This window comes from Oryza glaberrima, chromosome 8 (genome assembly GCF_000147395.1).
Source record: "Oryza glaberrima chromosome 8, OglaRS2, whole genome shotgun sequence".
Taxonomy (NCBI): Eukaryota; Viridiplantae; Streptophyta; class Magnoliopsida; order Poales; family Poaceae; genus Oryza; species Oryza glaberrima.
Window position 1 is genome coordinate 16,188,921 of NC_068333.1, and position 12,951 is coordinate 16,201,871.

The 12,951-nt window shown below is 41.0% G+C and overlaps 1 protein-coding gene across 1 annotated transcript; it reads right to left on the bottom strand.

Annotated features, from left to right (window-relative positions):
• Positions 1-4,192: 4,192 nt before the first annotated feature.
• LOC127781377 (DIBOA-glucoside dioxygenase BX6-like) lies at positions 4,193-5,675 on the bottom strand. Its single transcript, XM_052308325.1, has one exon. It carries the CDS (start codon positions 5,597-5,599, stop codon positions 4,409-4,411), a length of 1,191 nt encoding a protein of 396 aa, XP_052164285.1. The 5' UTR covers positions 5,600-5,675; the 3' UTR covers positions 4,193-4,408.
• Positions 5,676-12,951: the final 7,276 nt, after the last annotated feature.

The following is a 12,951-nucleotide window of genomic DNA, read 5'->3' on the forward strand; positions in this document are numbered from 1 at the left end:
TCGTCGAACTGTACAATTTTCATGTAAACTTTAACTTCATCCGATATCATATGAAAATTTTACAAATAGTACAAACGCTGCGTGTTATGTGTTGCAAAAAAATTTACATTTAGAGCGCGAGAAAGAACTAAATGCAAATATTTTTGAACCTCGTGCTGCCGCGTCACATAAAAATCACCCTAATAGAGGGCAGGAGGAGTGTAATTCTGCAAAACTTTCAAACGGTAATTTATTTTTTAAATCTTTTTTAAAAAATAAAAATATAAAAAATTTCACCAATTCATTTAATTGTTACGAACACAAAAAATGTAATCGGATTGTAAATCAGATGACTAATTTAAGAGAAAATTTTATTTGAAGCATAGATGATAAGAATATTTTCTCTACTTACTTAATGGATTAGTACTATAAAAAACATGCACGTTGACATAATAGTTTAGATTTCTCTCACACTGCAACTGGACCATCGCTGCTTAGTACTAAACCGAGAGCGCTCTTGGTTTAGATTTTAAGAACCCACATGTATGGCCACCCTCACCTTCTTCCACCACCTCTCCCCCTAGTACTGTCTCTCTTTCTCCTGGTGAGCGGCTACTAGCAGCGAAGTGCCTCTGTTGTGTTCCCCATCTTCGTTGTCTCCACGCACTCCAACTCCCTGATCGAGCCCCCATGCATCCACTGTCTCTTTTGTTGAGCGTGGTTGCCTCGTCGAGCTCTGGTCATCGTAGATGTGCATGCTCCCATGGCAATACGAGGGACATGTGGTGAATAGCACCAAGGTAGAAACTGGTGGGACCTAGCTTAGTCGGCATGAAGGAATGAGGATGGCTGGTTGTGGATAGGCACCAGCAGGCGACGGAGGATGTCAACGATCCAGTGCTAAGATGACACTCTAGAGCTCGCTCAACATCGGGATCTCTACTGAGAGCCGGCCAGGTCGAGCTCGCCTAGCACCGAGCGCCGTCGCCTCCACACATCACCGCCACAGTCATCGTGGTGACGGTGGCCCCAGCTGGTGGCACGGCGATGGGTGGGTCAACAAGGGCAATATCGATCTTGAGGTCATTTTTGTTTCCCCCATTCTACTTACCTCAGTGCTGTTTGAAAACTTTGTAAACAGAAACTTTATATACACAGAATATATGGTGTAACACTTTATACGTTTTTTCGTAAAAAAGAACACTCTATACGTAGAGATATTCAAATAAAAAAAAGACAAAACACTTCATTTGGGCCACGAGGTTCATCTTGCCTGTTGCATTGTGGGCTGCTACTCGGATTCTGAAAAGTCTACTGGGAGAAAGCCCAATTTTCTTTTTCCCAATTTCGGCTTATCACATTTTCCCATTATGGATATCCCGGACGCGTACGCTCGGCCTATGACTGTTTTTACGATACGTAAAATCTAATTCGAGAGCCCTCTCGTTTTAGCGCTATCGCGCGACGCTAGCAGAGCCGTCCGATCTCCAACCACGCGCACACGCAATTCCTGCTTCAGAGAGAGTCACAAAGAAAAAGGCTACAGTTTTCTCTCCCATGTCATTTTTCTCTTCAAATAAAGTTTTCTCTCAAATTATTTATCCGATCTACAATCCGATTACACCTTTGTGTTTGTTACAATTAAATCTTCACAACAAGATCTTACATGATTATATTACGATAAAAAATTATTTATATTTGGAAATTGCTTTTATTATATACGTAAGTATCATATATATATATATATATATATATATATATATATATAGATATATATATATATATATATATATATATATATATATATATATATATATATATATATATATATATATATATATATATATATAATATAAAAGTTACTTCTAGATTTCACTAAATTACTTCTTATACATATAAAATTAAATTCAATAAAGTCTGAAAGTAATTTATATATATTATAAAAGTAACTTAAGACAAAACGTAAGTAACTTTGTCACGATATTAGAAGTAAATTTGTTGTAGGGATAAAAATATGACTTTATCTAGAAATCAAATATAATCAGCACAGATCAACACACGTAAGTTTAACAATTTTTAAAAGTAACTTCAATGTTTATTGGAAGTAACTTTTGCATGGTTCAAGTTGAAAGGATATACTAGATGGAGTATAAACTAGCTACCACTAGCTATATAGTCACGTCCAATGAAAAAATGTATTAATTAAAGTTACTTTCCTTTTGTTATAAGTTACTTCTATAATATACTCTCTTCGTTTTTTAATAGATGACGCCATTGACTTTTTCTTACATGTTTGACCATTTGTCTTATTCAAAAATTTTATGCAAATGTGTATGATATAAATCACACTTAAAATACTATGAGTGATAAAACAACCCATAACAAAATAAATTATAATTACGTAAATTTTTTGAATAAGACGAATGGTCAAACATATGAGAAAAAGTCAACGGCGTCATCTATTAAAAAACAGAGGTAGTATGTAAATTACTTTTATGCTTTATTGAATTACTTTTATATGTCTAAGAAGTAATTTAGTGAAATCTAAAAGTAATTTAGATATATTATAAAAGTAATTTATTATTATTCATCAAAATATAATCATGTGAAATGTTGTTATAAAGATTTAATTGTTACGAACACAACGGTGTAATCGGATCGTAGATCGGATGAGTAGTTTAAGAGAAAATTGTATTTGAAGTATAGGTGGATAGTGCCTCTTATAGATGGAGTGGTAGGTGGTTTAGACAAACCAGCTACCACTTGCTGTGTAGTCACATCCTTTATCATAACATTACTTTTTGGACGTGACTACACAGCTAGTGGTCTAAACCAGTTACCACTCCATCTAAGAGAGATATTATCTACTTATACTTTAAATGCAATTTTCTCTTAAACTACTCATCCGATCTACGATCCGATTACACCGTTGTGTTCGTAACAATTAATTCTTTATAACAAGATCTTACATGATTATATTTTGATGAAAAATTATAAATTACTTTTATCATATATCTAAATTACTTTTAGATTTCACTAAATTACTTATTAGACATATAAAAGTAAATTAAATAAAGCCTAAAAGTAATTTACATATATTATGGAAGTAACTTATAATAAAAAAGAAAGTAACTTCAATGAATGCCTTTTTTTCATTGGACGTGAAGTCATATTTTTATCCCTACAACGAATTTACTTCTAATGTCGTGACAAAGTTACTTCCGTTTTGTTTTTTAAGTTACTTTTATAATATATGTGCATTACTTTTAGACTTTATTAAATTTACTTTTATATGTCTAAGAAGTAATTTAGTTAAATCTAAAAGTAACTTATATACATGATAAAAGTAACTTACATATATAATAAAAGTAATTTATAAATATAAATATTTTTTCATCATAACATAATCATGTAAGATCTTGTTATGAAGATTTAATTGTAACGAACACAATGGTGTAATTGGATTGTAGATTGGATAAATAATTTGAGAGAAAACTTTAAAGAGGAAAAATACATGCATCTCTATTAAAAAAATGCATGCATGTTGTACGAGTACGACGTAGTAAACTCCATATCTTCTCCATATTTAGGCGTCGCTGGTTAAGACAAAAACGAGAGGCCTCTCTAAATAGATTTTACGTTACTTTTTTCGTTACAGCGCACATATATTTTTCTAGTTCATTTAATTTAAATATTTCATCTACGCCAAAAATTGTACAAAAACTTTCGTATAATGTGCTAAAAGATAAAAAAAATATTTTTTGAGTTTTAATAATTACTACTACTTGATTAATCATATGCTACTCAAGTTTCTTGTTTTGCGTAAGATTATAAGCCACCGTAAGCTCCTATAAAAAATCGTATAGAATCAACACCTGATTGTATGGGTGAGTACGCGTTTCTTGTGTTTAGGTTCACATTAAAATTAAAAATTTAATTTAAATTAGAACTATGTAATGAAAAAGTTGAAAGTTTGTATGTGTAGAAAAGTTTTGATGTGATAAAAAAGTTAGAAGTTTAAAGAAAAAGTTAGAAAGTAAACTAGGCCTCATGTTTGTTTTGTGCTTATAAAAGAATGGGTATCTATAAACATTGTAATGCATCTTTAATCTACTATTATCATCTTATTATCATCTTATATGGACACACCTTCTTACTTTTGAAACAAAAACATTGAGCATGCCCTCATATGTGAGTGAGCTGTGACCCCAAATTAAACCACGTCAAGATCGACATTTATTACAGTACAAAAATCACCAAGTTTTACATGCCATCCATAGTACGATCATACAAATTAATCAGTGACGTAACACCTGGCCTAACCTGACTGGCAACCAACAAATCGCCACGCGTACACTGGTACGACCCTTCCGGATAACACACACTAGCTACCAGCAAGCAACAACCTCAACACGCACCGACACGATTGCTACCGTGGAATGGATGCGGCGGCGGTGGTGGAGGAGGAGACGACGTCGACGGCGGAAGAAGCCGCAGCCGCCTCCGGAATCCTGAAATGCTCCAGCGCCGACCGCCCGTCGAGCCCCTTGCCGTTGAAGTACGCCAGGAAATCCCTCGGCGTCGTGCTCCTGTACACCGCCGCCGCCCCCCGCGCGCCGCCTTCGCCGGAATCCACGATCGGGCCGTACGTCCTCGGCCTCGTCAACGACGCCGAGTACTCGAGCCGGAAGAAGCACGCCACCGCCACGCGGGCCCGCGCCGCGCTGGCGGCGGTGGGCAGCACCCGGTGCTCCATGCTCCGGAGCCGGCCGTTCGACACCAGCTGGAGGAGGTCGCCGACGTTCACCACCAGCGCGCCGGCCACCGGGGGCACGTCCACCCACCGCTCCTCCGGGGGCCGCGGGAGCACCGCCTGGAGCCCGCCGGACTCGTCCTGCAGCAGCACGGTGAGGAAGCTCGGGTCGGAGTGCCGCGTCGTGCCCATCGTCTTCTCCGGCTCCGGGCACGGCGGGTAGTACTGCGCCACCATGCTCATGCCGTCCATGCACCCGGCGCGGCCGGCGAGGTACCCCGGGGGCAGGCCCAGCGCCTCCGAGAGCAGCTCGGTCACCCGCTCGCCGAGCAGCCACACCGCCGCGGCGAACTCCTCCGCGACGCCCCTGAGCGGCGGCGGGATCTCGTCCGGCGAGGGCGCGTCGGGCACCATCTCCACGTACAGCGTGTCGCGCCACTGCGCCGCCGGCGACTGGAACAGGTCGAAGTTGCAGAAGAACCGGACCCTGCTGCCGAGGTCCCTGGTGTAGTAGGGCGCCTTCGCCTCCGCGGGCTGCTCGTTGAACCGCCGCACCGCCGCGAGCATCGCGTCCATGAGCTCCCCGGCGACGCCGTGGTTGACCACCTGGAAAAGCCCGGCCGACTCGGCGGCGGACCTCACCTGGGAGACGACGTGGCCACGGTCGACGTCGACCTTGGCGAGGTCGATGACCGGGATGGTCGCCGCGGCCTCCGACGGCGCGGCGACGGGGAGGGGGTCGGGGTGGTGGCGGAAGAAGTAGGGGACGGCGGTGACGCCGGCGTCGACGAGGCCCTTGACGCCGGCCTTGGTGTCGTCGAAGGCGTGGAGGTCGCGGAGGCGGTCGGTGCCGGAGAAGGTGGCCATATGGGCGAGTGTGGTGTTGTGCGGTGAATGAACGTTTGAGTGCTGCCGCCGTGCTGGTGGCCGTGAGCAAGCGATACCGGTCGAACACTTATATAAACCTCAACAACCAATGTGGATTGTGGCGCAAAACGGTAATCCCTCTTTTTCGTATTGTAAATCGCTTTTGATACTTTGATATTATTTTTTCATGTAACTAGCATGGTGGCCCGCGCAGATTGCGCAGCTAGCATTATTATATTTTTCTCTCATATAATAGCATATGTGTTTTCTCATTGTATTATTCAAATATATTAAAATGACAACATAATTTTAAATTTTACAATAACTTTACAAAACTACTAATGTGTAATATTCATATTATATTTTCTATACGTGTTAGTTATTAATTATTTTTAATATCAAATTTTAGTTATTTTTTAATTATATATATCCCTATATGTACTCTAGACTCGTCTTTTCATATATATTTTTTTTAATTCTGAATTTTCTGTAAATTGTATTTATATATAGACTCTATGTTCTTCTTCCAATATTATTTATTTTTATTTCTGAATTTTTATTATTTCTAATTGTATTTCTATGTGGACTCTAAACTTATCTTTCAATATTCTTTAATTTTTAATTTTGAATTTCAGTTACTTCTAAATTGTATTCCTATATTTGTATTCCTATATTGATCTTAAACTCTTCTTCCCATGCTTTTCTTAATTTCAAATTTTAGTTATTTATAAATTGTATTTTTTACGGACTCTAAACTCTACTTTTAATTTTATTATGTTTATTCTAAATTTTAGTTAGTTTTAAATTCCTATATGAACTCTATACTCTATTTCTAATATTCCTTATTTTTTAATTCCGAATTTCTATTTTTTTTCTTAATTGTATTTCTATATAGACTCTATACTCTACTTCTAATATTCTTTATTTTTAATTCCGAATTTCTATTATTTCCTAATTGTATTTCTATATGGACTCTATAATCTACTTGTAATATTACTTATTTTTAATTCCGAATTTCAGTTTTTTCCTAATTGTATTTCTATATGGACTCTAGTCTCCTCTTCTAATATTTCTTATTTTTTAATTCCGAATTTCAGTGATTTTCTAATTGTATTTCTATATGGACTCTAGTCTCCTCGATATTCTAATATTCCTTATTTTTTAATTCTGAATTTCAGCTATTTCTAAATTGTATTTCTATATGGACTCTAGTCTCTTCTTCTAATATTCTTTATTCTTTAATTCCGAATTTCAGCTATTTCTAAATTGTATTTCTATATGGACTCTGTCTTTTCTTTTTCTCTGATTAATGTGAGAATTTCTAGGCCATGAGAGCGAACGTGGAGGCTTCCTTTTCTATTCCTTTAATAATATAATAGATATGCTTCTTTTGGTTTAACTTAATTTGTAGAAAAATTTAACAAACCTCTACAAAACCAAGTTTATTTACATATAACATTTAATATATTCTAACAATAAGTTTATTTTATATTGAAAATGTTATTATATGCTTCTATACAAACTTGTCAAACTTTAAAAGTTTGATTTGAAAAAAAAGCGCTTATAATATGAAACATACTAGAAAATCCGCGCGCCAGTTGGCATGCCAACTAATTTACACATTGGTTTTTCCTTGTATAATATTTTATTTACATAAAAATCATACACTTATTTCTGGATGTTATTATTATTATTTTGCGAAAAGGTTTAAGGATGGATTGATGTACGGTACTCCGTAGTAATATACTCCCTCCGTTTCATTTTTGTTTAACTTTTTCCATGGTAAAACTTTTTTTTAAGTTTGATCAAATTTATAAAAAACTTTAGCAATATCTACCAAATCTAATTAATTTCATTAAATATAACATTTAAATATATTTTGATAGTAATTGCTATACGTTTTTTATTAACTTGGTCAAACTTATAAAAGTTTGACTAAGAAAAAAATTCATAACGACATATAATATAATATGAAACAGAGGGGGCATTGTCATATCATATAATATAATATGATATGAAACAGAGGGGGCGAGTGTGGTGTTGTGTCGTGGTGGTGGCCGAGAGCAAAAGTGATACCGGTCGAACAATTATATAACCCTCGACAACCAATGTGGCGCAAAACGGTACTCCCTCTTTTTCCTATTGTAAATCGCTTTTGATACTTTGATATTTTTTTTTCATAAGTAATATGCTTCTTTAGGTTTAACTTAGTTTGTAGAAAAATTTAACAAAACTCTACAAAACCAAATTTGTTTTATTACATATAACATTTAATATATTCTAACAATAAGTTTATTTTATATTGAAAATGTTATTATATGCTTCTATACAAACTTGTTAAACTTTAAAAGTTTGATTTGAGAAAAAATAAAAGAGCTTATAATACGAAACATACGTAGTATTTTTTCCGCTGCTTATTTATTGCTTTTTCATTTATTTAATTATATCACGCAACGTTTCAAAGTTTTAGATGGATCTTTTTTATATATAAGTCACAATCCGTGGTTTCAAAAATATACTTTATTTAGAACCTTTTAACGTGTTGATAATAATTTGTTACTCCTACATTTTGATCAATCATGCTGGCTCGACATAACGACATATATAAGTGAGGGACAAGGGCTATCTGTCGCGAGGGGCCAGAACAAGGACCTCTCCTGTAGGTGGTCGGTCGTGGGAGGCCATGAACAATGACCTCTCTGTAGGTGCTACACACTGAGGGAGTATGACAATGGGGAGGTGACCTCTTTGGCTCTTTGTAGGTGCACTGCTCTAGAAGCGTCAGCGTCAATGTGCGAATGTGTCGGTTCATGGTGATGTAGGTGATTGTGACACTAGCAATGTGGTAGCGGTAGCTTGAGCAGGAACTGTCGCCGTGTTTAGTTTTAAAGTTTTTTTTTTCAAACTTCCAGCTTTTCCATCACATCAAAACTTTCCTACACACACAAACTTTCTAACTTTTCCGTCACATCATTCCAATTTCAACCAAACTTCTAATTTTGACGTGAACTAAACACAGCTTGTGTCAAGAGACACAGGATATTAGCATGTCTTTTTGTCTTTTGGATTTCTTTTTCAAGCTATTTTTGATGTTTTCTTTGTGTGTAGGTTTAATTAGTGCTTCTAATCTCCACGGAGTTTCGCCGAAAGCCTATTATTGTATCATTCGCTAGCTTCTTGTCCGTCTACGAATATAAGTATTCCTGAATTAGTTCTACACACTACTTAAAAAAATCTTAATAGGAGTCGGCTTAGGTGCCAGTTCATTTAAAACCAGTACCTATTGGCCGTTTCCCACCCCTATGGGATAAAAAATTGAAAACTGACACTTTAAGAACATATAGGTGTTAGTTATAAATAAAAACCAGTAACTACACCTTTAGTTTCGGCTTTTTTTTAAAAAAAAAGTCCTTTAAAAAATCAACACCTATAATTAAAGAATAAAAAAAGGGCGACCGAGCCGGCCGGCTTTATCTAGTCGTGCCGTTCTTCATCCTCAATTGATTCTTCTCCTCCCCGCCGCTAGGCACTCTTTCTCCTATTAGCTACCACTGCCGCCGCCCCGACTTCCTCCTCCCTCCTCCCAGCCGCCGGGTACTCCTCCTCTTAGCCACCGCCGCTGCCCCGACTTCCTCCTCCCTCTTCCTCCCTGCCGCCGGGCGCTCCTTCTCCTCCTTAGCCCTCGGCGACGCCCCGACAGATGCCGTCTCAGGCGCTCTAGGCCGGGTCCGCATTGCCTTGTGCGTGCCAGCCACGCTGCCCCACATCTCGCGTGCGACGTACATGTTCACTAGCACGACGTACTTGCCAGCATTCCCGGGCTGCAGCCGGAAGGAGCGCCGGGCAGCGAGGAGATGGAGGCGTTCCGTGTTCTGTTCCATTGCCAGATTTGATTTGATTTGGATTTTTTTTGGTTGATTTTTTGTATGGTGAATCTTTCTCTTAGTCATTTTGATTTAGTGAATTTCTGATGGATTTAGTGATGTGAATCCGCTTTGTAATGCATGCTCTGCTCAGACCGGTTTGACTCGAGCCGAGCCGGCATTTTTTTTCCTCGTTAAACCCTATAGGTGCTGGTTGTAGCCAATATCTGGCACCATTATTAGAAAATATAGGTGGATTTCGAGAAGGTTACCTTACTCCACAACCTCCACATGAAATCCCCTCCAAATCCCCTTGATTCCCCATGGGTTAGAGGCGGATTAGGGTCAGAGAGGAACGCCGCCGTCGCCATCATAGTTTTCATGGAGCGGGGAAGAGAGAGAATTGAGAGAGCTCCTTCTCTCGGCCGGGGCGGGTGGGCCTTAATGTCTCGAAGCTCAGTGCCATATCGAATGGCACTGAGATTAGCCACCTCAACGCCGAGTCGGGTGGTGCTGAACTTTGACATGTTAGCACGCCGAGTCAGCCTGCCATCCACGGTGGCACGCCATTCAGCGCCGGTTGACCAGGCGCTGAGGTGGCTACACTCAGCGCTGAAACATTTGGCGTTGAACCTTCGGTTCATTTTTGAAATAAGTTTTGAGCGCGGTTCATTTGCGAAATAAGTTTTTGGAAGGGTCAAATTGTCAAATTTTTTGGTCAGTTTGCTGATAGGAAAGACATAGGAGGGACCATTTATTGGGAGTGTTGTACATGAGATGTATTTACTACATCGAACATACACATTTACTATTTCACATGAAATGCTATCTCCTTTGGTTTCCTTTCTCTATGTTGCGTGAAGAAAGTACCATTTTTTAGCCACCTATCTTATATTTATACTTCTCGCTATCTCCCTTCCCCTTTTCTATTTATATATTCCCCAGTTAGTGTTTATTCTCTTTTCCTATCCATAATTTGTCAAACATCACATTCATCCATTGCATAGGAAGAAATTAACATCCTCTTCTATCTGTCATTTATGCTGTTTGATAACATGTACACATCTTCCGACAGCAGCTCGAATAGTCGTTTCCTGAGCCACCGCACCGCCGCGGCGTACTCCTCCACCACGCCCTCCACAGTGGTAGGATCTCCTCTAGCGACATCTCCATGAACAACGTGTAGCGCTAGTTGGCCACAGGTGGAAATCGATTCCTCTTAGCCCTAAAACCTAACCCTAGAATCCAGAAGTCACCGCCACTACCGTCATTGCCAATGTCGCTCTAAGCCACAAGCGGATCCGCGCGCATGAGGGCGGAGAGGCGGCCAAATCCATGCGGGGGGTGGAGGAGGTGCTGGATCGGCCCCTTCCATCGCCGTCGTCAGCGGGATGATTGCCACGGTAAGCCTGATCATCCGTCAGGTGAAGATAACTATCGATTTGGCAAAAACTTGACACACACAATTCCCCTCCCGATCAACATGATCCGAACCCTACAATCACAGTACCATGTCTCCTCTGGTTATTAACCATGCCGAAACCCAATTGACCTCGCCGAGAAGGATAATCCCCTTTGTGTGAATCGAAGGACAAGACAACAACTCAATTGCAGATGAATGATTAATCAAGATCTCGAAATTGAGGTACCACAAACCGTGCTAACAGTGGTATTGTAATTGCAGAAATAATCTAAGTGAAACCCAACCCTTACTCAATGATGGCTACTGAATATATAGGTATAAGGGTCGACCTTGGACGGCCCAAAGACGGTGATGCAACACCCGGACAAATTATGAACGTCTTATTGTTTCGATGTTTCCTATTGACTTGGAAGGAATTATGACGTTAGACCAGATCCATTGGAAAGGTGGTCTCGTTAACTTTGTATACACATTTAGAACGTCGAAATCGGAGTCCAAATACAATCAAGGCAACGATTTTAGTGTGGACTGCTCTTGGAGCTCGAGGTGGACTCGAACTTGATATGAGTTGGAGCTCCATCTTGACTTGAACGTCCATAACAATCTTGTCTATCTCCTAGCCTCTCTCCAAGTGCTCCATGGTATTCTCCATAGTTCGTAATCATAATTAAATCATTAGATAGCAATCTATACTCAAAAGCACATAAAGAAGTACTAAGAAACGAGCTCGCATGTAAATTTAATTATCGGGCGTGAGCTCTGTGATTGGATCTTGCAAAACAATTTGAGGAGTAGTGTATGTATCTAAAGGAGTAATGTCCTCATCACGAGATCCCTCTCGCTCGACCCCGCCACCGTTGGCGGAGCCCGAGGCTGTGACCCTCACCCGTCATCACCTTGTCGGGGAGGACGTCCCCGTGCCGGATCTGCCGCCACCGAGCCCCTCGCCACAAGATACGTCGTTGCAAGCCCCTTGCTGCCAGATCCACTGCCAACGAGCTCCCTGCCGCCGCCACCCTTCGCACAGTCGGATCCACCACCACTGCCCCCCTAACCGTCGGCTGCTCCCGCCCGTTCGCCCGCTTGCCACCATCATCGTCGTCATGGCCGCGGTGGAAGAAGGAAGGGGAGAGGACACGGCCACTGTGAGGAGAGGAGAAAGGGATGAGAGGAGAGGATAGGACAAGAAAGAAGGGAGGAATGAGGAGTCCTTTTGGAGCCCAAAGCCCATCACCGTCGCCAGTCTCACCTCGTCGAGAAGGGAGGGAGTAGGAGGGGAGAAAAAAAATAGTGGGGGTATTTTCGTATGGAGAGAATCCACTCAGTACCACTGAGTTTTCCCCACTTCTATAATATACCATTGACTTTATCAAGTTGAATAATATGACATCGTGTTCTCTTGAACCTCTACCGCATGCCTTTGCCGTCCACAAGCCGTTAGTTGGCATTCGTTTGATGTATTGATTTTTTTTCTTAATGACTAAAATATCCTTTGACTAATATTTAGCACTAGTTGACTGAAAACCCTAGCCTTGCTCCTGCCCCAAATCGATCTGTCCAGTGTGAGGCGGCGCAGACTCCCATCGATGGAAGGCCGGCCGCCCAAGTCCCCGACGCGCCGCCGGCTGCCCCAGTCCCCGACGCGTGGCCGAGCACCCGGCTCCCCATCGACGTGCGGCTGGGCACCGGGCTCCCCATCGACATGCGGCTGCGGCAGGTCGCCGGGATCCCCATCGACGCGCGGCACGGCCGGTAGCCGGCCTCCCCATCGACGCGCTGCCGGGCGCATGGCTTCCCATCGACGCGTGGCGGCGGCCGGTCGCCGGGATCCCCATCGATGCGCCGCCGGCCGGCCGGCTGACTGTACTGCTGTTCTTGTGATCTTTTTTGACTCTCAACCTGGCTGTATGGGATTTATGCCGTTGCTCCTGCTTTGCTAGTGTATGGTAATCAACGTTTGTTAGTCATCTCTTATTTTGTAATCTGTATTAGTCATCTCACGAGAGGCGAGTAAAATGGCATGGGAATGGATTTTTTTTTCTGAATGTTATACAAATATTCGTCCA

What these genes read in the sequence shown, in the direction of transcription:
- LOC127781377 (XM_052308325.1), bottom strand. Translation starts at nt 5,599, where the DNA reads ATGGCCACCTTCTCCGGCACCGACCGCCTCCGCGACCTCCACGCCTTC.